The 27,948-nt window shown below is 25.4% G+C and overlaps 6 protein-coding genes across 6 annotated transcripts; 5 read left to right on the top strand and 1 right to left on the bottom strand.

Annotated features, from left to right (window-relative positions):
• Positions 1 to 1,903: 1,903 nt before the first annotated feature.
• Positions 1,904 to 2,981, top strand: OCT59_024304 (uncharacterized protein; the record flags this gene model as incomplete). Its single annotated transcript, XM_066135334.1, has 1 exon — positions 1,904 to 2,981. One exon carries the CDS (start codon positions 1,904 to 1,906, stop codon positions 2,918 to 2,920), a length of 1,017 nt encoding a protein of 338 aa, XP_065991366.1. The 3' UTR covers positions 2,921 to 2,981.
• Positions 2,982 to 6,837: 3,856 nt separating this feature from the next.
• Positions 6,838 to 9,037, top strand: OCT59_024303 (uncharacterized protein; the record flags this gene model as incomplete). Its single annotated transcript, XM_025325231.2, has 5 exons — positions 6,838 to 7,083; positions 7,175 to 7,238; positions 7,325 to 7,512; positions 7,600 to 7,951; positions 8,023 to 9,037. 5 exons carry the CDS (start codon positions 6,838 to 6,840, stop codon positions 8,826 to 8,828), a joined length of 1,656 nt encoding a protein of 551 aa, XP_025182177.1. The 3' UTR covers positions 8,829 to 9,037.
• A 1,477-nt stretch (positions 9,038 to 10,514) lies between these two features.
• Positions 10,515 to 12,423, top strand: OCT59_024302 (uncharacterized protein; the record flags this gene model as incomplete). The annotated part of the gene is made up of 5 exons (XM_066135333.1): positions 10,515 to 10,760; positions 10,845 to 10,908; positions 10,983 to 11,167; positions 11,250 to 11,610; positions 11,705 to 12,423. 5 exons carry the CDS (start codon positions 10,515 to 10,517, stop codon positions 12,421 to 12,423), a joined length of 1,575 nt encoding a protein of 524 aa, XP_065991365.1.
• A 2,092-nt stretch (positions 12,424 to 14,515) lies between these two features.
• On the top strand, positions 14,516 to 16,526 carry OCT59_024301 (uncharacterized protein; the record flags this gene model as incomplete). Its single annotated transcript, XM_025331800.2, has 5 exons — positions 14,516 to 14,761; positions 14,845 to 14,908; positions 15,009 to 15,193; positions 15,279 to 15,639; positions 15,718 to 16,526. 5 exons carry the CDS (start codon positions 14,516 to 14,518, stop codon positions 16,524 to 16,526), a joined length of 1,665 nt encoding a protein of 554 aa, XP_025182175.1.
• Positions 16,527 to 18,400: 1,874 nt separating this feature from the next.
• On the top strand, positions 18,401 to 20,356 carry OCT59_024300 (uncharacterized protein; the record flags this gene model as incomplete). The annotated part of the gene is made up of 5 exons (XM_025331799.2): positions 18,401 to 18,628; positions 18,706 to 18,769; positions 18,854 to 19,026; positions 19,101 to 19,458; positions 19,533 to 20,356. The coding sequence occupies 5 exons, from the start codon at positions 18,401 to 18,403 to the stop codon at positions 20,354 to 20,356; spliced, it is 1,647 nt and encodes a 548-aa protein (XP_025182174.2).
• A 6,386-nt stretch (positions 20,357 to 26,742) lies between these two features.
• On the bottom strand, positions 26,743 to 27,117 carry OCT59_024299 (uncharacterized protein; the record flags this gene model as incomplete). The annotated part of the gene is made up of 2 exons (XM_025325230.1): positions 26,743 to 27,032; positions 27,105 to 27,117. 2 exons carry the CDS (start codon positions 27,115 to 27,117, stop codon positions 26,743 to 26,745), a joined length of 303 nt encoding a protein of 100 aa, XP_025182173.1.
• Positions 27,118 to 27,948: the final 831 nt, after the last annotated feature.

Genomic DNA, 27,948 nt, shown 5'->3' with positions numbered 1-27,948 from the left:
CGTCATTAATTTTTTTTCTGGGAATTTTTTTTTTTCATATTAATTAGTGAGATATTTTTTTTTTTATAACAATAGATTGCTATAATGAATTTCTTTGAGATATAGTAACAATATATATGTATTTTTTTTTAACAGAGGATGTAATTTTTTTTAATGCTACAATAGAATTTTTTAAGATAAAAAAAAATGATTTTTTTTATAACAATATAACAATAAACTACTTATACAAAATTGTTTTTGTAATGAATTTGTAAATTTCACAGCACTGCAACATTTTATTCCGTGTGATAAATAAAATTTGCATTTAATAATAATATTTCATATACTGTATAACACTTACACATAATTCATTGTTATTTGTATAATCATATAAATTATGTGATTTATTACATTTATTCCCTACTAATGCCATTATTATTATAGTAAAAACTAATAAACCTATTCACACTGCATGACAATTAAAATGTAAGTGTGTTATTATTAGTCTCTTACTTGGTGGGCAAGTATAATCCCCGGCGCAAAGCGACGGGTTACGCCTAGTATGTAAAAAAAAATCTTCGCGTAGATAATAATTATGTAGATCATTCTTTTTTATGGATAATTTTGACAATTCTAGTCAGAAAACTATTCCTTCTTTAGATACTGACTGACATTATTATAATTCTGGCCCTGAAAGAGACGCTTAAATCTAATGGTAAATTCTCACCTATATGAGACTTTTCCGGGGTCTTATTAAGCCATATAAAATATCAAGTTTGAGTTATAATTCATTTGATGATAACTCTGAACGAATTCATTAAATCAATCTCAATTTTAAGGATCGTTAACTGGCATCAATTTTTTTCATATTTTTTCATCGAATACTATTAAAAATAAAAAGCTTACATAAATTTATTTTAATAACATTTATATAAATATTAAGATTTATTTAAAGGTGATATGATTTTTTACGTAAAATAAATGTAAAATATACAGTATCATTAAATGTAAAATATCATGTTTATAAAATATATAGAAAATATGCAAAAAGGGCTCACTATATAAAAATGTACAAAAAAAATCCGAGTCCAATATAGACATTCTATAGACATTTTATGTATACTGTACTCTATTTTGTATTATTTCTGAACATTTTTTTATAGGATCGAAGAAGACTTAACAAATTTTACAGTATATTCATAATTACCGATGTACATTGTATCCTTGTAATCAAAATATTTATTAAATATTTCAGCGATGATTACCTTAAAGGTTTAAATTTCAAATTTTGTTTATAGAAAATCCATACTTGGCAGTTGGCAACACAAATTTAAAGTTCGTGAAACACAATCAAAATATCGCTCATCTTAAGTTGTTTATTAGATCACAAAAATCGCAAGTATGACAAATTTGATGTCATCATTAAATGATAGGATCACAGTTTCTGCAGTTTCTGATAAAATAATTATGTATTTATACTGTAAGAATTTAAAAAATCAAATTCACTATTCGTGAGCTGCTGATTAAATTTCAAACTTTTGTCATATGAAAACGTTTCTATTTAAAATATTTAAATTATAATATTTTCAAGAAATTTAATTATTAAAAAGTTTCAGAGCGAGTACCCAGTGTCATTAATAGCGTCCGAAAAATTTCGCAATGGGCCGGAATTACTTAATATGGAAATCCACAGCTCTGATCATTTATAATTTTTCCCAAAATTGCGGTGTTTAATGTCGGATGATAGACCATTTTTGTTTGGTGATACTGATGGCGCTGTGTGACAATCGGAGAAAAACCCGCATAAAATACGTAAAAGGCGTTTCAGAAAAAAAAAAAAAAAAAAAAAATTTTTTTTTTAACATTTGACATTCTCACATTCAATCGTATCATTTTTTTAAAAAAACTCTTTTTCAATTACAATATGTCTAATAATAAGAAAATGCAAATTTTAAGTACCAATAATTCAGAATTACAAGAAAAATTATCTCATTTTTTTCAATATTTTGACAAAATGAATATAAAAGAAATTGATCCTATAACAACTACAAATGAACGAGAAAAACTTTCGTTTGAAAAAGGATTTGATATAATAGTTGATAAAGTAAATGATTTAATTTTTAAATTGACAAATAAAGGAATTGAAGGAAAATTAATTAATGAACAAGTTATTGAATATTTTAATAACTCAAATACTAATTCACAAGAAATTTATAATTGGTTAATAAATAATCAAAATGGGTCAAATCCAATTTTTTTACTTGGATATTTTAATTATCATGGAATTGAAATAAATAAAAATAATGAGAAAGCATTTAATTTATTTATTAGCGCATCAGAAAAAGATCATATATTAGCACAAACTTATGTTGGTGAATGTTATCAATATGGATATGGAACTAAAAAAAATAAAAAATTAGCGTTTAAATATTATGATAAAGTGGCTAATGAAGATTTTGCTAATGGACAATTAAAAATTGGTTACTTATATTATAGTGGGATAGGAATTAAAAATGATTTAAAAAAAGCTATTTATTGGTATGAAAAAGCTGCAAATAATGGAAATATAAAAGCTATGTGTAATCTTGGACTATGTTATGAAGATGGAATTGGTGTTGAAAAAGATTATGAAAAAGCTTTTGAATTGTGTAAGCAATCAGCTGAAGGAGGATACTCGGGTGGAATAACAATGTTAGGATATTGTTATGAAAAAGGTATTGGAACTAATATTGATGAGCAAAAAGCATTTGAATTTTATCAAAAGTCAGCAAATTTGGGAAATATGATAGCACAATATAATCTTGGTATTATGTATGAGTACGGAAAAGGAATTACAAAAGATGTAGATAATGCAATTTATTGGTATAAAAAATCTGCCAAACAAGGATCTCAAAATGCACAACATAAATTAGATAAATTTAAAAAAATTGATAATTTGTAATTAACAAATTGTAAAATATAAATCAATTAAATTCGCTAAATTATTTTTTATTATTTTTACGAAATAGTAAATATAGTTCTCTATATAATCTCTTATTAAATAAAACTTTAAGTTATTTTTCTGCAGGTCATTAAATTAACTATATATATGATTTCCATTTATTTTATAATGTTATGCCAAGACTATAAAACTCGAAGATTTAAAATTTTTTTTTTTTTTCTGAAAATCAATTGGGCTTAAATAATTAACATTTATCTCTTAGTGCTACCTTACGAAATAGTCACCGTATATTTGAAAGATAAAGCTTGTGAAAGATGATAATGTTGAGGAACATTTTTTTTATCTAAACGAAAAAAATTCAAACTTTTATGTAGAAGAAATTATTTTAATAAATTATAAAAAATAAGAGTCTTTTAATAAGAATTATTTACGATATTGATTGTGAATATTATTCAATTGATGCATGCTTTTTTTTAAATCAGATACTTTCAACATGTTAATATACTAATTTATTATCATTATAAGAATGATCTCATATCGACCAATAGCATTCTCCGATAAATATTGCGATAAAGTAATAAAGTACCAATTCACGATTCTTTATTATTGGCAAAATTTCAGTATCGTTAGACATTTAATAAGATTATTGGAATAAAGTGCGTTAGCTGGATAATCGACTAATGAGTCATTTAACGCTAAACTTAAATTATGACAGCAAACTGCAATCTTGGATTTTATGTAAACATACAGTATGTTAAAATATATTTCTTTTACTATCATGATTCTTCATTATTTGCGATACTGTAATAAGCTCAAATTAAGTATTAACTTTTCTATATTAGAATAAGCTATGCAATAGTCTATTATTAGCTAAAAAAATAAATAATAAAAGATTTACTGTAGTTTAAAGTCATATCAATATCATATCTCTTTACACATGATCTCTATTTTCATCAGTACACGCCTTTAAGGTCTAAACCTTCACTTGACAACTGATTCACAAATGCTTTCACTTTCAATGATTGACTCAATATTTTTGAGTTTCATCATCTGACGGGTTCCACATCTTAATTTGTTTCACAACAGTGATCCCATGAAAAAAATTTTTGATGACTTCTTTATATTAAGAAAGAAACGGACAACACGAATTATACTTGGAGAATACAGTATGTATTCAAACATTTTTTCATAAAATGTATAAATATCGAATTTATTGCAAGATTTTGAAATAAATTAGTAAGGAAAAAATACATGCGAAATAATGATCCTCTGATTCACGCTATTCTATCCTACCTTTGATGTTAAGATATTAAGAAAAGTTTTGTTTCGAATTTTGTTTACATCTTATTTTTCATAAATCATCTTTGTTCATGTGAAAGACCCTGTTATCTATGTCCATACAATATGATAAATCAAAAAAAATATATGTGCAAACGAGTCAATCGTCAGTTTATTTATATCTATACTCGGCTTACATTGATATTCTAGATAGAATAAAAATGATCAACTATTACACGGACTGACGGACATGCAGTGACAAAAATAAATGTTGTCAAAATGGATATTAGTAAGTCGCTTCCTGCACAGCTTCCATTCAACACGTAGTCGGATAACGACCACAAAATTACTTATGCAATATTCATTTGAATAGTATAACGATAAATATATCATCAGATGATAACTGACACGCGTAATAATATGGGAAATATAATAGGTTATCGGCTATAAATTTTGCCACTGACGTGCCAAAATTTGAAAAAATACATTTTATTGATTCATATTAAAAGTAATATTAATTATTTTTAAATAATAAATAATGTACACAGTATATAGTTTATTATAGTTTATCCATTTATCCACTTATTATGATACCTCTATTATCTGTAAATCTGTGTCACTATATCCAATGACTGGAAAAGCTTGATTACATCATGTAGCTAACTGTCCAAAGCAAAAATATAGAAATATAGCAATATATGTTCTTTTACCAATATTAATTTACTTTTTTTTTTTAATTTAATAATGTGACTGTAAACTCAGCCAATGACTTGGGATATATTATATTGTACAACAAAAAAAAAATAGTCATATCACATTTGCTTGAGATAATCATCTTTTTTTTTTCGTAGCACACATTTCTTTCGCATAAATTTTTTACTGATAAATTAATTTTTTTACTAACTGTATAATAACTTCTGCCGATTTCCTTACGGTATTTATGAAAAGCAATTGGAATAGTATCATTGATGATTTTGATGAAATGTATGAAGCGAATGATGATGTTAAAATCTCGTATCTGGCAAATTTTCGTGGCATTAGAACATAAGATATAATTTTACTATCGGATCTATTATTGCCATTGGCGAGTGGTCAGAGTAATAAATGAAATATATGAAGATAGGATTCTAGACTATAAAATGCGAGTTTCTTTGCTTAAAAAAATATTACTAATTTATTTTTACCACTATTACTTATTTCGAGATGATTTCTTTGGTCAAAATTTCCACACATATCTATAGAATTCTCGTCTATCTATATCACCCATTTAAAATTTACAAATTCGATCATTCAAAAAGTTGGTTACAGAGGTTTCGGAAAAGTCTTTTGTGAACTGGAAAATTATCGTTAGATAAAGTAATTATATCATTTGTATTTACACGTTTCTGATTTAAAATTCTAACTTAAACTTCAGCACCAAATGAAATCTCACAAGTAAATTATTTATTTTTTTAGATAAGTATGAGAAAAATTCATATTAATTTCAAATCAATAATTCAGAAAATTATTGTACTTTGAATTACTGTATATCAGAAAGTGAAAATTTAGGTGATGTATATAGCCCAATATAAATCTTGCTTATTTCCCTTCTTTGCCTTGCATACTATTATTACTAATAACCATATTAATTAATTATGTACAAAGAAAAGTATAAAAATAAATACTTTATTTTATAATATGTATGAACAAGAAGAAGCTGTAAAAGATATAAAACAAGCAATTTATTGTTTTAAAAAATGCGCTAAATATAATTGGAGTAATAATATGCTTAATGATTTTGGAGTTCTTATTAGAATGTTAATAATAGTTTCATTAATGTACTATACTTGAGTTATAATGACGTTTAGATATTTACTGGAATACTATGTATTAACAATTATATGTAAATAGTTTGTCAGACAAAATAAAATAATTATCAAAATATTCACATCAATTGGAAGTTTTCTTTAAATAGTTTAAAGGATACCATAATTGATTTATTCATTAATTAAAATAGCTTTTCATTCAATTTGATTATTTAAATTTTCTAACTGATATGAAAAAATTTATCAAATAATTAATTACATTCATTAGTTATAAGATAATGAATGACTTGTGTATAATATTTCTATGGTAATCTTATTACATTTTATTTGTTTCATGATGTCATTTTTATATGTAAAAGTGTAAAACAGATATTGCATAACTTATTAATAAATTCTGCTGATCTAGTCGAAAAAGATTTATTACAAAGAGGAATAATAAATATTAAACAGAAAGATGGTTAGATACTCTTTTAGAAACAGGTCGTTACATAACAATATCATATGGTATAAATTTGACAGATCTAGTAATAATAAATTCTGGACCTACAAAAATAAGAACGAACATTTAGTTAATTTTTTTCAGAAATCATACCTTCGCCCTTCGGCGATAATAATTAGGATAACAAATCTATATACAATGTAGTAATGTAAAGATCTGTAGATTTTAACTAATAATTATGTTATTTGTATAGTTCCGGCTGACGACAAAGAAAGTAACATTAGTGTCGATCTTCTGTGTCCTTTGTGAAATGATCGACGGATATTTACGTTTATAAGGGATGGCGTTACCATTTTTGCAAAAATTTTTTTTTTTTTTCTTTTTTACGCTATACAATGTCTAATAACATCGAAATTAAAGTCACTGAAAATTCAGACGAACGGGTTAATTGGATTGAAGATGCTATTTTAAAAAATTACTTTAAATATTACGAATACAACCATTTCAGAAATATCCAAGAAATTGGTTTCGGGAATTTTAAAAAAGTTTATCGTGCAAACTGGAAAGATTCTCGTAATCCTTTAACGTTAAAATCTTTTTCTAATATCAATAATGTCACAACCAAAGAAATCGTTAATGAAGTAATCATTTTTATACTGTATTTTCAATATTAATTTTTATATTTATGATATATTGCGTTCCCTAATTTAAAAATTCTTATTCATGATTTAGCTTAAACGTCAATATGAAATGGATTTCCATGAAAATATTATTCGCTTTTGTGGTATTACTATAAGTATGATAATTATTAGTTATTGACTTTTTTTTAAGAAAAAAAAAATTTATTTCATATCTCTAATGTTATTCTTTTTTTTCTTTTAGTAGAAAACCAAGATGATGATTCAAAAAATTATTTGTTAGTAATGGAATATGCCGATAATGGTACACTTCGAAACTATTTAAAAGAACATTTTGATAGTTTAAATTGGGACAATAAGTTAAATATTGCACTTCAATTAGCTCGTGCCGTATCATATTTACATGAAAAAGAAATTGTGCATCATAATTTGGTAATTAATTTATATTATATCATAAGTAGTGTATAATTTATTACTTTAATTTAATTTTTTCTTTTTAATTTTCACATTTAATTAAAGCACTCGAACAATGTATTAGTTCATCAAGGGATTATCAAATTAACAGATTTTGGATTATCAAAAAGAATTAAAGAATCATCCAATCTTCAATCAAATTTCTTTGACATGGTTGCTTATATTGATCCAAAATTATTCGAACAAAAAAGAATCAATAATCACCAAGCATCATTATACTTATTAAACAAAAAGAGTAATATTTATAGCATTGGTGTACTCTTGTGGGAAATATCTAGTGGTCAGTCACCTTTTTGCAATGAACCATCTGATACATGTTTGGATTTGAAAATTTTACATGGTCTTAGAGAAAAACCCGTCGCTAATACTCCTATAGATTATGCAAAAATTTATATTGGTAAATATTATTTAAATTATTTATTGTATTTTTTAATTATTTATTTATATATGTACTTCATGTCTTTTCAGATTGTTGGAATCATGAACCAGACAATCGTCCGATTATTAGTGAAGTTATTGCTAAATTAAATGTAATAATTTTAAATAAATTGTCAAGTAAACAACCTTCATTACATGAAGAATTATTTCAACTTATTCAAAAATTTAATAAAATAAGTATAAAAGAAATAGAACCATCAATGTCATTGAATGAGAATGATTTTCAAATAGTGGTTGATGATTTAGTTATTCTTCTTGATAATGTAGAACAAGAAAGTGGAAAGGAAGAAGTTCTTGATTACCTTAGTGATCATGACATTACTCCACAACAAATTTATAATTGGTTGTTATATAATCAGACTAATTCAAATTCTGTTGTTTTACTAGGAGATTTTCTTAGTTTAGGAATTGAAGTAAATGTTGATAAACAAAAGGCATTTGAGATATATCAAAAGGCTGCAAATTTAGGAAATGCATTTGGAATTAGTAGTTTAGCAAGTTGTTATGAAGTTGGAGCTGGAACTTATGTTGATAAACAAAAAGCATTTGAATTATATCAAAAAGCTGGAAATTTTGGTATTTTAAGTGGAATAAATAACTTGGCATATTGTTATGAAGTCGGAAATGGAACTAGTGTTAATAAACAAAAGGCATTTGAATTATATCAAAAAGCTGCAAATTTAGGTTATAAAATAGCTCAATATAATCTTGCTTTTATGTATGAAAATGGAGATGGAGTTGTAGAAGATATAAACCAAGCAATTTATTGGTATAAAAAATGTGCAGAACAAGGAGATTATGATGCTCAATTTAAGTTAGAAGAACTATTAGAATAATGCATATATTTAATGCTGATTTTTTGCCATACTTTGATTATAATAACTAATGTTTTGACATTTACTATTTAAAGTAATATGCATTATAATTAATAACAATTGTATATTAAATAACTATCAAACTCTTTATAATAACTGATATACCAAGTTAGACGGATCAATGATTAAAGAAAATTTTTACTTTACTTTGATAAACAAAGACATTATATTAAAAATGAGTGAAATTTAATGTTTTGCATGCAAATACACAAACACTATAACTGTATAAACTTGTTTATATTATGTAAAAATCATACCGTATATATAAAAATCTAAGGAAAAAGAATAAACTAAAAAAATCGAAAATTTGCTATTGTAAAAAAATTGTTTACATTGTACTCGCGTCCAGACATAATTGTGTTTTTTCATGATTGGTAACATTAAATTACTAAAACATTTAAATATCATAAAATTCATAAATAGAATAAGCAAAAAAATTGTACATTTGATATAGCAAAAAGAGAGTTTACACTGTATAATCATACAAATTTCGTAATAGTGCTGCAGATTTTAGATGAATAGTTTCAAAAAGAAACCCATTTGCATATTCCATAACTATAGTAAAATAACTTTAAATTTTCATTTGGTTACTTTAAATTTTCTAAATTATTATAATAAATTTATTAAATGAATAAACTGTAACAAAATTTAAATATTAGTAATTATTGGATATTCATAGTACTTCGGTACTTCCATTGTAAGTGTATAATATTTCAGTGATTTTTATGTTATGATCTAATTTGAATGCTTCATACATAAAAGAATGTTTGTCTATTAAATTTAATATTTTGATTGGTATACAAAGTGTGCATTAATATGACACTAATTTTTTTAACACCCATAAGGATTCCATAATGAGACAGTCATTGACATCAATTATTTCTAATTTAAATTCTAGAACATAGAAAATAAAGTAGTGAACATTAATATTCTATTTACTTCGTCTCCAGTCACTTCTGTTCCTATGCTCTAACACTATTGTAGTGTTGAAACCCTTAATGCTGCCAAACTTTAATGTGGCGAATTGCTAGTCACTTCCGTTCCCGTTTTATTTTGGTTATTTATTTATTCATTAAAATAATAATAAAAATATAGGTTTATAATTTTTTAAAATATAATATAAAAAATCCTTTAAGGATTCTTTATTGGTAATTTTAAAATCCTTAAGGTTTCGCAGTTAAAGTAGATTTTTGTTATTTAGACTTTACTTTTCTTCTCAGAACATAAAATGAATATCAATAGAGGAGTAAAATATAAAAGATTATGTAAAAAATCAAAAGATAATGAAAATCATTAATAAAGAGGTGATCAAGCAGAAAAAGATCCATTAAAAAAAAATAATAAGCGAATCAGCAAACAGATGGTTAACGTTTAGAAACAGGTTATTCGTATAACAATGTATGGTATAAATTTGTATATATGTTGTGCGTCAGCTGTCATCTGACGCAAATCGACACCTGACGCACAACATATATATCTGTATAATGTCAATTATAACTCTGGCCTGACGAGATAATAACAATAGTGCCGATCTTCTGTGTCTTTTGTGCAATGAAAAATGATCGACGGTTACTATTTAAAGTACTATTACTGCAAGAATGGCGTTACCATTTGCAATTTTTTTTTCTTTTTTTTTTGTACTTAACAATGTCTAATAACATCGAACCTAAAGTTACTGAAAATTCAGATGAGCAGGTTAATTGGATTGAAGATACTATTTCAAAAAGTTACTTTAAATATTACGAATACAACCATTTCAGAAATATTCAAGAAATTGGCTTCGGAAGTTTTAAAAAAGTTTATCGTGCAAACTGGAATGATTCTCATAAATATTTAGTGTTGAAATCTTTTTCTAATATCAACAATGTAACAGTCAAAGAAATAGTTAATGAAGTAATCATTTTTTTATTTACAATATTAATTTTTATATTTATAATATTTTGCATTTTTAATTTGAAATTCTTATTCATAATTTAGGTTAAACATCAATATGAAATGGATTTTCATGAAAATATTATTCTCTTTTATGGTATTACTATAGGTATGACTTTTTTTAAATAAAATAAAAATATTATTTTATATTTCTAATATTATTTTTTCTTTTTCTTTTAAAAGAAAATCAAGATGATGATTCAAAAAATTGTTTGTTAGTGATGGAATATGCCGATAATGGTACACTTCGAAACTATTTAAAAGAAAATTTTGATAGTCTAGATTGGAACAATAAGTTAAGCCTTGCACTTCAATTAGCTCGTGCCGTATCATATTTACATGATAAAGGAATTGTGCATCATAATCTGGTAATTAATTTATTTTCTATTATGAATAGTGTATAATTTATTTGCTTTAATTTTTTTTTTTATTTTTCACATGTAATTAAAGCACTCGAACAATGTATTAGTTCATCAAGGGATCATCAAATTAACAGATTTTGGATTATCAAAAAGAATTGAAGAATCATCCAATCTTCAATCAAATTTCTTTGGCATGGTTGCTTATATTGATCCAAAATTATTTGAACAAAAAAGAAGCAATAATCACCAAACACAATCATACTCATTAAATAAAAAGAGTAATATTTATAGCGTTGGTGTACTCTTATGGGAAATATCTAGTGGTCGACCACCTTTTTGTAATGAACCATCTGATATATCAAATATTGGTTTGGATTTGAAAATTTTACAGGGGCTTAGAGAAAAACCTGTCGCTAATACCCCTGAAGATTATGTAAAAATTTATATTGGTAAATATAATTAATATAATTTAAATTTATATACAATATTATGGTATTGATTAATTATTTATTTATATACTGTATGTACTTTATATATTTCTAGATTGTTGGAATCATGAACCAGATAATCGTTCGATTATCAATGAAGTTATTGCTAAATTAAATGCGCTTATTTTAAATAAATTATCAGATGAACAACCGCTTAATAATAATTCATTACATGAAGAATTATTTCAACTTAATAAAAATTTTAGTAAGATAAGTATAAAGGAAATAGAACCATCAATGTCATTGAATGAGGATGATTTTCACTTAATAGTTGATGATTTGATTATTCTTCTTTATAATAATTTTATAGAACAAGAAAGTGGTAAGGAAGAAATTCTTAAATACCTTAATAATCATGACATTACTCCACGACAAATTTATAATTGGTTATTATATAATCAGACTAGTTCAAATTCTATTGTTTTACTTGGAGATTTTATTAGTTTAAAAATTGAAGTAAATATTGATAAACAAAAGGCATTTGAATTATATCAAAAGGCTTCAAATTTAGGAAATGCATATGGAATTAGTAGTTTAGCATATTGTTATGAAGTCGGAAATGGGACAAATCTCAATAAACAAAAGGCATTTGAATTATATCGAAAGGCTGCAAAATTAGGTTATAAAATAGCTCAATATAATCTTGCTTATATGTATGAAAATGGATATGGTAGCGTAAAAGATATAAACCAAGCAGTATATTGGTATAAAAAATGTGCAGAACAAGGAGATCAAGACGCTCAATATAAGTTGGAAGCACTATTAGAGGAATAATGATATATTTGATAATTTTTGGAATTCTTATTAAATAGTTTCATTGATTTATACTCTGATTATTATAACTGAATGTTTTAACATTTACTAAAATAATATGCATTATAATTAATAAACAATTATTTGTTAGTATTCAATTGCCAAATAATTTATCAGATATAAAGAAAATACTCTTTATAATAACTGGTATACCAAGTTGTATTTATCATTCAAGTAAAAATAACAGTTTTCTTTAATCACCGATCGTCTAAGATCGTCACTATCATTATACACAGGCGATCGCGATAAATCGATCTTCGATAAACCGGATTTGGTATTATTTCGGATTTTTCTCCCAGAACCAAATCTGTCATATTAAAACAATCGCGATATACCGGATTTTATTAGTAAAGTCGCGATATTTCATAAGTCGGATTTGATTCTATATTAGTTATGTCAAAAAAATCTTGATATATTGAACTTTCCAAATTTGGCGTTAATGTATCCTTTTTATTTTAGTATAGCTTTATATTATTGTAATTTTAAAAAAATGCTTAATTCCAGCTGAAATGGTTAATTTTGACCATAATCAAAATTAATCATTTTATACCGAAATTCTTTACAAATATTGCATACAATTTTACCATTCTTTTTTTTTTAATATTTTAATCAAAGTTTGGAAATAGCTGTATATATATTTTGATATGCCGGATCCTAACATACTTTTTCATATAAAATCCGGTATAAGAAGCTTTTTTGATATATCGGATATCTTTCGCTCGTTTTCGAATTTTAAAATTTTGAACGAAAAATCACGTGATATCTTAATATTTCGGATTTTTCGTATATTTTATATAAATCCGGTTTAGCGAGATTTTTTCGATATATCGGATGTCTTGATATATCGGATATTTTTACTGGAACCAACTAATCTGATTTATCGAGATTTCCTGTGTACATACTAAAAATGGGTGTTTTGCATGCATATGCACAAACGTTATATTCTGTAAAAATCGTATCATAATTATATGAAAAACCTACTATTGAAAAAAGTTGGTTACATTGTACTTGCGTCAAATGTGGCCTTATTTTCCCTGTAAAAAAAATTCTGGATAAAATTCCGATAAATGATTTTTTATTCCGAAAAAACTCAGACACGTGATCAAATGTTTGCGTTTTTTGCATGATTAAGAAACACTAAAATTATTAAAACGTCTTTATACCAAAAAAATTCATAAACACATACAGAAAACTATAATAAAATAGTCATTGAATTTTTTAAAAAGTTTTTACTTATAAAATGTTGGAAAACTCGAATTGAATGGTGACGTATAGTATAGGGCATAAAAATAAATGCGATCAGTTGATAGTTAGTATGTAATGAATATGTAATAAAGTTGTGTACTTGGTATATTAAAAAGATAGCTTGCATTATGTAATCATCAAGTGCTGATCTTAGATGGATTGGCAATTAAATAATTTTAAAGGATGCTCACCATTGGCATAATTGTAATTTGATTATTTCAATTTTCATTAAATTTATTAAATGGTTAAATTGTACCAAAATTTAAATATTAATTATGAGATATTTATGTACTTTATATTTGTTCTAGAATTTAAACTAATTTTTTTCGAAATTTTAGATGATATTTCTTATATCAAATAAAAAGAGGCCGTTGAGAATAGCTAAAGTAAATTATTATTTTTAAGTCTTTTGATTTTTACATATTTTATTCCTTTATTAAGAAAAGTAAAATTGACGGAAGGTCAAGTAAAGATAAAATTTATGTTGATCTAATAGAAAAAGATTTATTACGAGGAAAAAAATAATAAATATAAATTTTAATCAGACGATTAGATATTTTTAAAAAACAGGTTCTTTGTATAAGTAGTATAAATTTAACGGATTTAATCAATTATGATAATACTTTTGTACTGTATAAAGTCATTTATATAGTGGGTAATTTATATAATTCTGGCCTGCTGAAGTAACATTAGTGCCGATCTTTTGTGATCCGATTGTTCAATGACAAATGATCGACAGGTTACTGCATTACATTTATAAGAATGGCGTTACTTGCAAATTCTTTTTCTTTTTTTTTTGTACTTAACAATGTCTAATAACATTGAAATTAAAGTCACTAAAAATTCAGATGAGCAGATTAATTGGATTGAGGATGCTATTTCAAAAAATTACTTTAAATATTACGAATACAACCATTTTAGAAATATTCAAGAAATTGGTTTTGGAAGTTTTGAAAAAGTTTGTCGTGCAAACTGGAAAGGTTCTAATAAATATTTAACGTTGAAATCTTTTTCTAATATAAACAATGTCACAGTCAAAGAAACTGTTAATGAAGTAATTATATTATTTGTATAAAATAAATTTAGTCCTTTATGATATTTTATTTTCCTAATTTAAAAATTCTATTCGTGGTTTAGCTTAAACTTCTATATGAAATGAATTTTCATGAAAATATTATTCGCTTTTGTGGTATTACTATAAGTATGAAAAATATTTAGTTATTGTTTTTCTTAAGAGAATTCATATTATTTTATATTTCTAATATCCATTATTCCATTATTTTTTTTTTCTTTCTTAAAAGAAAACCAAGATGATAATTCAAAAAAATATTTGTTAGTAATGGAATACGCTGACAGTGGTACCCTACGAAACTATTTAAAAGAACATTTTGATAGTCTAGATTGGAGCAATAAATTAAATATTGCACTTCAACTAGCTAGTGCTGTATCATATTTACATGATAAAGGAATTGTACATCATAATCTGGTAATTAACTTATCTCATATAATGAGCCACTATCTGTCACACATTATTAACTTAATTGTTTTATTTATCACATATATAATTATAGCACTCGAACAATGTTTTAGTTCATCAAGGTATTGCCAAATTAACAGACTTTAGATTATCAAAAAGAAGCGAAGAATTATCTAATATTCAATCAAAATTATTTGATATGATTGCTTATGTTGATCCAAAATTAATTGAACAAAAAAGAATCAATAATCACCAAACACAATCATACTCATTAAATAAAAAGAGCAATATTTATAGCATTGGCGTACTGTTATGGGAAATATCTAGTGGTCAACCACCTTTTTGTAATGAACCAACCGATATATCAAATATTGGTTTGGATTTGAGAATTTTACAGGGACTTAGAGAAAAACCTGTCGTTAATACCCCTGAAGATTATATAAAAATTTATACTGGTAAATATAATTTAATCTCACATACATAATTTTACTATATTGATTTATTATGAACCGTATATGTATTTATTTTTTTAGATTGTTGGAATGACGAACCGAATAATCGTCCAATTATCAATGAAGTTATTGTTAAATTAAAATCAATTATTTCAAATCAATTATCAAGTGAACAAGCACTCAATAATTTGTCACATGGTATCAAATTATCTCAAATTATTCAAAATTTTATTAGAATAAATAATAAAGAAATAGAACCTCCAATGTTATTGAACGAAGATGATTTTAGTATAGTGGTTGACGAAATAGTTGTTCTTATTGATAATATAGAAAGAGAAAGAGAAAAGCAGGAAGTCCTCAATTATCTTAATTATTGTAATATTAATTCACAAGAAATTTATTATTGGTTGTTAAATAATCAAACTAATTCAAATTCTCTTGTTTTACTTGGAGATTTTAGTCGTTTAGGGATTGAAATCAATAATAAACAAAAAGCATTTGAATCATATCAAAAGGCTGCAAATTTAGATAATCCATACGGAATAAATGGTTTAGCAAATTGTTATGAAGATGGAATTGGAACTAGTTTTGATAAACACAAGGCATTTGAATTATATCAGAAGGCTGCAGATTTCGGTAGTGCAAGTGGAATAAATAATCTAGGTTATTGTTATGATATTGGAATTGGAACTATTATTAATAAACAAAAAGCATTTGAATTATATAAAGAGTCAGCAAATTTAGGATATAGAATAGCTCAATATAATCTTGCTTTTATGTATGAAAATGAAGAAGATGTGAAAGATATTAATCAAGCAATTTACTGGTATGAAAAATGTGCAGAACAAGGAGATCAAGATGCTCAAAATAAATTAGCAGAAATTTTATAATGTTTATATGTATAATTAATATTTTATTGATTTTTTATTAGGATATATTTTATTGACTTTATTGACATACAAGTAAAATAGAAATTTCATCCGGATTAATTAATAAATAATAGAATATAAACCATTTTTTTAATTATACACTGTATGTACATAGAAAATTGATTTTCAAATAAATATATTTTCGCATAAATTAGTTTATTTCCATGTAATCTAATGATAGAAAAATATAAAATTATTTATCAGAGTAAAATGTCAGACTGTATAGACTGTATGTGGTATAACTCATTCCAGATAAAGTTTATTCAAACAATTCCCATTGCATATTTGTTTACTAGCGAAATTTTTTATTTGACTATTTTAGTTTTTGAATATTTGTAAATGCGAACACTAATGTTATGATAATCGGGTTTTCCTGACATCCATAAAATCGACAGTCTACAATCCCGACACCAAAATCCTGACAAACCCAAATCCCGTTGAAATAAAATCCCGAGTCACAAATTCTGACAGTTTTTTTTTTTAAAAAAAAAAAATTATATAAATTTTCCATAATTTTAAAAATGCAGTGACGCAGTAACGGGTTAATTTATCAATATAATTAAAATATAATCTGTAAATTTTATTAATACCAATGTAAATTATTTGCAAATTTTATTTAATATTAATGCAAATTAACTAACGTTACTATATTATTAATGAAATTTAAAGAAAAAACTTAGTTAAAAGGATTATGTACTGTACAGTATATTACTAGATTACTAAACTATTCCTTATCTTCTAAAATTAGAAATAATTGCATTAAAAAAATTAAGTAATCTCAAATTCATCTGATCGAATCTCAACAGGATTTTGGCTGTCAAGATTTTAGATCATCGGAATTCTGTGACTGTCAGGATTTTGATTCAATCGGGATTTGCACTTATCGGGATTTTGGTATCGAGATTATAGACTGTCGATATTATGAACGTCAGGATTCTTGGGTGATCCCATTATAAACTACTACCTTCTCTAGTACATTTCTGCTTTTACTAATAAATATTATAGTAGTGTATTTTTATAGTTATATCACCCACAAAAGTTCTTTAAAGATTTTAATACTTTTAAAATGATGTACTAAACTTATTGAGTATCGCTTAATCTTGTAATTCAAAATATTCCTTATCACCCAATCCTCGATTTAAATTATATTTATACTTATTTATATTGTTTTTCCTTCGATTATCATGATGGTCATGATGGTCACGCTATCTAACGAATATGCCGCTTAACGGGTCATCTATTTTCTGATTAACCATCTCAATATAATATCTGTATATGCTACAATTGCTACATACTTGAAAAAAAAAAGATATTATTTGAGTTTGAATTTTTTAAGCTTTTTTCTTTCAAATCATAATTTAAAACAAGGTTCGTTATTTGAGTTTAATAAAAAATTATTGCTTTTATTTTTATTAAATTTATATAACCATATTAGCAATATACTGTCTATGAAAAAAGTAAGAAGAAATTAGTTTAGAACCAAAACATTATTCTTTAAACTCTACTCAAATTGCCCATCTAGTTATATAAACTAGTGTAGGTGTAATTATTTTGTTACTCAAAATATATTTCCTTAAAGGTGAAAAATTGCCAAATCTGTTGGATAAAATTCCATTAAAACACTAAATTCACATAGACCAATAGTTTCATAAGTTATAGTCGTTGGTTGTAATGTTATGCTAATTTGATGTGACGTAAAAAATCATTGTACAACTTGTACAACGTGTCACAAGCTCACAATTATACAGGTAACTTTAAATGATCAACAATAACTCTAGGTTTAGTAATGTGGTAACGCCACACTTCTACAAATGAAAATTTTTTTACATTCAAAAATGTCTAATAACATCGATGTTATAAATAGTTCTGAATGGATTGATAAAGCTTTCGCAAAAAATTTTATTAAATATTATGAATATAACCATTTTAGTAATATTCAACAAGTTAGTTCTGATAGTTCCTGCAAAGTCTATCGTGCAAACTGGAAGGATTCTCACAATCATTTAACATTGAAATCTTTTTTTAATTTCAACAGTGTCACAGTCAATGAAATTATTAATGAAGTAAATATTTTATATGAAATATTGATTCATGTTTTTAATTTAAAATACTAATTTACTTAATTTACTGTATGGTTTAGTTTAAATTTCAGTGCCAAGTGAAATCTCATGAGAATATTACTCGTTTTTATGGTGTAACAACAGGTATGATGAATATTTAATATCTTTTCAAAAGAAAAAGGAAAAAAAATATTAGAAGCTTAAAATAATTATTTTTATTACTTTTAGATAATTCGAAAAAGTACTTATTAGTAATGGAATATGCTAATAATGGTACCCTTCGAAATTATATGAAAGAACATTTTATTAATCTTACTTGGAATGATAAATTAAATTTAGCACTTCAATTGGCTCGAGCTGTATCGTATTTACATGATGAAGGAATTCTACATCACGATTTGGTAATTGTTATGAATATTATAATTATTATGAGATATTAATTTAATTTTTTAATTATTTATCACATGTATTGTAGCATTCCAAAAATGTATTAGTTCATCAAGGTATCATAAAATTAGCAGATTTTGGGTTATTAAAACGAATTGAGAAATCATTTAATCAATTGGAATTATTTGATATGGTTGCTTATTTTGATCCAAAAATACTTGAACAAAAAAGAAACAATAATAACCTAATACATTCGTACACATTAAATAAACTGAGCAATATTTATAGTATTGGTGTACTCTTATGGGAAATATCAAGTGGTCAGCCACCTTTTTGTAATGAACCAACTGATACATCCAATATTAGTTTGGATTTGAGAATTTTGCAAGGCCTTAGAGAAAAACCTGTTGCTAATACCCCTGTGGATTATGTAAAAATTTATATTGGTAAATATAATTTAAATTTATAACAAACAATATTATTTTGGTTAACTAAATTGCATATTTACAATACTTTTTAGATTGTTGGAATAATGAACCAGATAATCGTCCAATTATAAATGAGGTTATTGTTAGACTACAATCAATTGTTTCAAATCAATTGTCAAATTTTTGTCAACCACTTAATAATTCGTCACATGGAGAATTATCTCAAATAATTCAAAATTTTAATAAGATAAATATAAAAGAAATAGGACCTCCGATGTCATTGATTGATAATGATTTTAGTATACTAGTTGATAAGATTATCATTCTAGCCACCACTTTAGATTTGAAAGATAGTGTAAAGCAGGAAATTTTTAATTGTTTTTATAATCATGATGTGACATCACAAAAAATTTATAATTGGTTATTAAATAATCAGAATAATTCGAACTCTATTGTTTTACTTGGAATATTTACTCTGTTTGGAATCGAAGTCAATGTTAATGAAAAAAAAGCATTTGAATTATATCAAAAAGCAGCAAATTTGGGTGATGTATACGGAATAACTTGGTTAGGTTATTGTTATGAAGGTGGAATTGGGATTGATGTTGATAAGAAAAAAGCATTTGAACTACATCAAAAGATTGCAAATTTAGGAGATACAATTGGAATACTTAATGTAGGAGTTTGTTATTATTTTGGAATTGGAACTAGTATCGATAAACAAATGGCATATGAATATTATAAAAATGCTGCAAATTTAGGTAGTAGTATAGCTCAATATAATCTTGGTGTAGTGTATGAAATTGGAGATGGAGTTGTGAAAGATATAGATCAAGCAATTCATTGGTATAAAAAATCTGCTGAACAAGGAGACAAATATTCTCAAGATAAATTAGCAAAATTTTTCAAAAATTAAAAAAACGATATATATATAGCTTTTTAAGCATATAATTGATATATATCTTAATAGTTATTATATCATGCTTAACGTTAGTTAAAAATAAATCCAAAATTTTAAAATTTTAGTAATTGTGATATCATGACTCACTTTTTTTACTTCATTACACTGATTTTAAATATGGTTAATTAGATCCATGTTATTTAAAAAGGTGAATAATAACTAAATTATTGAATAGTAACAAGATAAATTACATGAACGGTCTATCAAACCAATGCTTAGATCAATATATTTGATTACCGTTCCATTAGACAGGTTTTAATTCAGACAAAGCTAATAATTTATACGAGAGTTGAATAAGTTTACCATCGCAATATAAGATTATCGCTAATTCTGAATAAATAATTAATGTAATTTTAATTAGTTAATTTTTTTACCTTTATGCAATATCGTTAATAGAATATCTAATTTAATGAAATTTTAAAGTATTGTATATGACAGTTTAATTTTTTTAATGAGTAATTTCATTCTTGAGCGTCCATATTATAATCAATTACGTTATAATCAAATAATTAAATTAAAAATACAGTGTGTAGTAAATGTAAACGGTAAGAAATTAACGATTTTTAACATGCAGTATTTTTATGAGCTAACTTTTTATAAGGAGATTCCCCTGGAAACATGGAATTATTAGTATTATATCAGCCTTTTGAAAAATTATTTTTATATTTTTCAGAACCTTGGAAAAAAATGGTACATCTAAACCATAATTTAATTAATTTATCCCTCTGTATATACACATTGTACATGTACACTTTTAAGTTACAAGTTATTAATTGACACCTTTTAATCGATACTATCTTGTGACAATTTTTTATTTTATTCATTATGCATTCTTTTATTTCTCATATATATGAAAAATAAATTTTAAATCACTATATATTTTCTCATTGAAGCAAAATTTTTCTGAATGTACTGTAGAAGTATTGAGACAATACAATTCCTATGGATTATTAAATTAAAAATAAATTAACATTAATAATGCTATATATACGGTATTAAAACGTTGTACTCTTTACGCATTTTATTTCTATGATATGTTAATACTAAAGATTTCAAATCCATATCTAATATTTATATAATATTTTATTATTATAGAAAATTAAGCATACAATGATCAGTTCGTGTTAATTTAAAATTTATTGTATTAAATTTTACTTTAATCATTACCTAATAGTCTAATACAAATATTACTATTCCAAATTGCATCAATAGTAATACTGGAGTCAAAAATATCCAATTTCTTTTTATTGTATTAAAATAATAATTATCGTTATTGTTGGTATTTAAATATTATCAGCTAATCAATATAATGAAATTTTTACTTACAATAGTGAATTGTCAAAAATATCCACTAAAGATCAAATAGAATTTGTCACTTTTAAAATTCCTTCTTTAGAGTGATGAGTGAATTCACTAATTTCATTCTTTGAATAAGACAAAAATTCTGCAATTTTTCATGTGAAATTTAAAGAATTTGTCACTAATATTTCAACTATAAGCAAATTCTATTAAACAGAAAATTTAGCGTTATTTTATCGAATAAAGTTTGATTTTTTCTTATTAATCACATTATTTTTTCATCCTTTTGAAATGATGCAATCGACCGCAGCATAAGGTTGAAACCTTTTTCCTTAATATTAATTTTTTTAATTTTTTTTTTTTCAAACCTAATAATTTTTTATAATATTATTAATTTTTTTTTTCGGTTTTTTTTCAATCTTTTTTTTAATAATATTAATATTTTTATTTGAATTATATGCAAATATTACATAAATATGTAACAATAACAACCTGTATTATTAAATAGTTTTTAAATAAAGAATTTAGCTAGTTTAGATTGTAAATATTATAAATATTGTAATAATAATAGAATTAAACATATTTAAATCAATTTTTCGGTTGTACAGTTGACCGAAATATGACTTAACTAATCCCGATGATGAACATGTAATATAAAATCAAATGTCTCAATATAATTTTTATATTAATAATTATACAAACCAAGTCTGGAGAACGACGAAGTTTTTAACAAGTATTCTTTACATTAGTAGATCTTATGTAGCTCTTTATTCAATTAGTTTTAGCATTAGTTAGGTCAACTTAGGACAGGTTTAGTATTTATTTTATAATTTTTGTATTTTATTTTATTTTATTTTATGTGAAGCCGGACAGCCAAATAATTTATAATTTTTGTAATGTGTCTTTTAGCTCGATGTACTCTGTTATAGGTTATCACGTGATTTCTTAATAAAGATGCGTTACAGTTTTTTTTTAAAAAAAAAAAAATATTAATAATTATGATTGATGAGAAGAATACGAATGATTTTGATCGATATAATACAGTTTGAACATCCACTTTGACGCAATATTGCCATTATTATTTCTTAACAAAGGTAACTACATTTTATTAATGCAAAAATCATAATTTTGATAGTACAACAGTTTTATTATAAGTATAATCTATTGTCTTTTTTTTCTTACACGTAATATTCTTTTTTTTTACAATTATGACAAAAATATCTGATTAATTTTTAAATACACCAGCAAATGATTATAAATTTTTTGGCTACTATAATTACCGCAGGCAGCAACCTGATTTCACGTTTTCATTCAAAAGAGAAGCTTGCAATCTTTCTATCAAACTAGAGAAATTAATAACTCACGAGAAATTAATTTTCTAAAATATCATGCATAAATTGTGAAAATAAAAATCTCACATTATTTGAAAATAAAATACAAAAACGAAATTAATCATCTGGGCGTCCAGATTTTAAGAAGATTTCCAAACTTTCTTGTTAGAATAAGTTATTTATTACCTAAAAATAAATAATAAAAATATATTAGAAGACTCGAGTACTCTAAGTAAGCTTTGTAGAAAAGACAGATTCAAGCCCCCACGCCCACTATCAACTGACATTAACGATATATCGTGAGTGATCAAACTCGTGCAGAGGTACTATCACATTGATAATAAGACATGAGACCCACCACCAAAGGGAAGGGCCCCACATACAGAAGTCTGCGACATAGCTTGAGTATTATTTTTCTCATTTAAGGTAACCAGACTTCTAGAAGAGGAGGATAACCAGAGCACTCTAGGTGCACAAATCCCTTATACATCCCAGCTTAGTCATTTCCACTTACCAAAATAACAAAAAAAGCCCAATAAAATTATCTTTATTGACATTTAAGTAGAAATCTTCCAAGGCTTTTGTAGAAAGGATAAGAATGAAATCTTACATAAATATAATAACTGATAAGTTCAAGAAAGTTATAATAACTATTGGACAGTAGCTGTAAATAAAAAACGCGTGATAGGTGACAAAGCGACGCGAAAATATTTAATTATGAGAGTTATGAGAGTTATGTAGTAACAAGCGTTGATGGAGGGTGGTTGTATAATATTTAAAGATAATAATAAATATTAAAAGGAGAAAACTTTTGAAAACTAAAAAGATAATAAATATTATAAGGAGAAAAAAACTTCTGAAAAATAAATATGAGGTTTTTATAGATATTTTACTGTGAGTCATTGTGATTAGTAGATTGTTTACGCGCCATATCCATTACGCGTATGTTGATCATTTTTTGTATTAGATAACAGTATAAGTCATATGATATTACTGTTTTTATAAAAGTACAAGTTATACTACAATAAAAGCGTTTAAATGTAAAAAAAATTTATTCAACATATAGTCGCTATTCATTGTTTTACTAAAATAAACTATAGATTTTTTATTCATATCTCTACTTATTTATATAATATACTTTATGATCATAATTTATCATATATATCACTATATATGTTGATTAAAAATATTAGTCTCTTTCCATTTTGAATATTACTAATCAACTTTTTTTGTTGTTTTTTTTTCATTTTGAACTAATTTCCCTATCTTTTTATTCATTTCTATTTTAGGTTCAGTCTTGGAGCTTCGGAATAGAAGGTACTGATCAAAATAGAACAATACGGATAGATTACAATTGTTCCGTTTAATAATTATTTTTTTTCTATTTCGAATATTAATACTAATTGACCCATTTCTTTTCTTCATTGCTATTTTAGGTTCAGACTTGTAGCTTCAGAAATGGAAGGTACTGATCAAAATGGAATAATACGGGTAGGTGACAAATGTTCTGTTTAACCTTTTTTATTATTTATTTATTTTTTTCATTTTGAATATTACTAATCAATCGATACCCTCCTTTTCTTTATCTGCTATTTTAGGTTTGGACTTGAAGCTTTGGAACGGAAGGAATAAGGAAGGTACTGATTGAACGGAAAGAATCTTATACTGCGTTATTTTAGTAAGTGACGTAATAAATAAATTTGAGTTTATTAGAACACAAACAGACTTTTATAGTTTAGGATTAGATTAGGTTAGGATTAAGTCCTGAATTAATTTACTAATTACTAATGAAATATTTATTATCTAGCTAAATAAGAACTTGGATCAGAATACTTATCTCGAAATGGACAGCTAACAACAGATAGATGTTATAACTGCGGCAATTTGGTAAATAACAAACATTGAATTAACTAATTTATTTTTAATTACTAATGAAATGTTTTACTAAATAAAACTTGGATAGATATTAGCTCGAAATGAATGGTTGTAATGGATCAAGCATTATGATAGTTCAGACATACAGCAGTATAGACTATTATTGCTAACTAATAGCAATTTTATCCGAATTTTATTCAGTTTTAGGTGGATTTTACCAAATTTGAGCTTAAACAATCCAACTTTTTCCAATTCTTATAACTCAGACGGATTTTACCGATTTTACCAGATTTTTTTAACTAACCAACCCGACTCTTTCCAATTCGTAACCAATTTTAGGCGGATTTACCAATTTTTTTTTTTAAAAAAAAACAACCTAATTAATAATATTTTTTCCGATTTTTCATTAATTTTGAAACTTACTATTGTTAAACAATTTTTTTTGTAATTTTCTTAGATTGCTGATTAATAAATTATATTAAAAAAGCTATAAAACTTTGTTACTATAAACAATAACTTATAAAAGTTTTAGACAGTCTAGCGGCGACTTCGTCGCCGTATATACCTGATCTATTGTTTAATCTCAATCGATAATTACTGGAATCGAATTTTAAAAATTGTTCATATATTAAAAATCGAAACACGTGAATGATAGTTAAATTACTGCGTCATCCCTATAAAAAAAGAAAATTCGGAATTTGTCCTGAAAAGTATGGAAAATGTCCGGAAATTTTCCGTGCGTCCGGAAAACATTCGGAAACGGTCACGTTTTGGAACATTTTCCGGACGCTCGATTCTGGACAAATTCTGGACAAATTCTGGAGTGTCAAGAAAATGTCTGGAATTTGTGCGTCCGGAAAGTGTTCCAAAACGTGACCGTTTCCAAATGTTTTCCGGACGCACGGAAAATTTCCGGACATTTTCCATACTTTTCAGGACAAATTCCGAATTTTCTTTTTTTATAGGGCATCAATTAAGATTTTGTGTGTTGTTTCGCCAAAAGTCAATCGTTAACTAAATAAATTAAGGATAAATTATGGAATTTTTTTTGAATTTGTATTTTAAATAAACTACACTGGAAATTTAAAATTTTACCTCTAGTAAAAGCACAATTGACTTTAAATAATAACGTATACTGTATATTAATTTCTTAGCGTAAACCTGAAAAAAAAAGCACGAAAAATCACGTGTCTTATTTCTACTCACCTCCGTTTTTCGATTTTTCATAAGTATCTGATTCGTCACGCCAGTATAATAAATATTTTTAGGATATTCGTGACCATTGCAATAACATTTTAATAGTAGAAAAAAAAAATATTTTCAATAATAACTAAGATGAATCAGATGAATCCTGCTATTTCTAATACCTATTTTTAGTTCTTTAAATTTAAAAGTATATAGTCTATCTGTAAATAATATATTATATCTTATCGAATATAATACCTTTTGTTGTAACATTTAACATAATAAAGAAGTCTTCAATTTATCACATATTATTGTCAGTAGCAAACCCAAGTTCATATCTTTCATCAATGAAAATTTTACATTTTTACTAAAGTTGAATATTCGGGTATATGTTTTTCGCAAATAATAATAAAAAATATGTAAGTTATGATTATGAGTAATTTGATTATAGTTTTGAATTACATTACATTAAATTTGCCACAGAGAAATTTCGGTAAAATTTTTTGGTAAATAATTTTCCGAAAAATTAAAAATTTTTGTATTAATTATTAATGATGTCATATTTCTAGAAAATAATTAATTATACAACTAGAGAAACAGATTTAATTGGTTCACATCTTCAACATACTGAGATAATATCCAAATAAACGATTAACAAGATTTTTGATCAAATCCCCACTTATCAACACTGCCATGTATACTAAAACAGGTATTTTCATTAAAAGGTCCTCGTATTTTCTGTTTCCTGAGACTACCTTGAACTTTAGCATGAACTGAGTACGTTTGGTTTGGAAAATTAATATTTGTATATTCTTCGCCGTGGGTATTGTAAGTACAATCATGGTAGTTTGAGTCACCGGCTATGCGATAACCATTTGTATCCTCTATCCAAATTCTACAACTGCAGAGAAACATTTCCAAACCCGTGATGGAATTATATGCTATACATTAAACCAAAAAAGTTGAATCATTAGAAAAGAAAATGGAAAACATATTGAATGTAAGGACTTTACCTTTAATGTCCATTATATAGAAACACATGAAAAGGACAGTAAGAAGGTAAAAGCTTTTAAGTTTCATATTAGTTAATGTTGTTCGATAGACCTGAGAGAGTAGTAGTTTGGGTAGTTGTCAATTTGGGACTTTAAAGTTTTATTTAATCTCTGCTTCTTTTTCTAAGCGTAGTAAGTTGATTCTGTAAAACAAAATTTTGGTGGCAGTGGTTATATATAATCTCAAAACCTAGATTTTCAATGATTTTCTGCCAAGAGCTATGACTTGACTTGATTCGATTTGTTCGTTTAAATCAATCTTTAATTGACAAAAAAATTCGCACATCCGATCAAAGGAGTATAGGGTTCATTTTAAAAAAATATATTTATCATAGTAATATATTAGTTAAATAATAACTATCTCATGTTTACTAATTGGTCGCCAGTGATTTTTTGATGATATATTCATGCCTGTAATTTTTCTGATTATATTTTTCATGCTCACGTGTTTTTATAGTTTGTTTATACCTTTCCCACTCTTTCCCATCACTGGACGTTAGTCTCCACGAGATAAGAGTTATTTCACGTGTCGTATAAATATCATGATTTCACGGCGCAAGCCGTGAAAATCATTGATATTCATGACTCCCGTGAAATAACTATTACCTATCAAATAATTAAATTTAATTTAATAATCTATTCTTATTATTATTTATTATTGTCTTTTTTTAAGAAATAGGAGGTGGTCAATCTTGCCACGTGAATAAAGTTAGCCTAATAACCGAAAATATTAAAAATAAATCTACTCCTTATCTATTGCCTATTGATAGTCTCCCAAATATCTTATTATTTATTTTACTCAATT

This window comes from Rhizophagus irregularis, chromosome 4, assembly GCF_026210795.1.
Source record: "Rhizophagus irregularis chromosome 4, complete sequence".
Taxonomy (NCBI): Eukaryota; Fungi; Glomeromycota; class Glomeromycetes; order Glomerales; family Glomeraceae; genus Rhizophagus; species Rhizophagus irregularis.
This window is presented reverse-complemented; position numbering and strand designations above follow the sequence as displayed.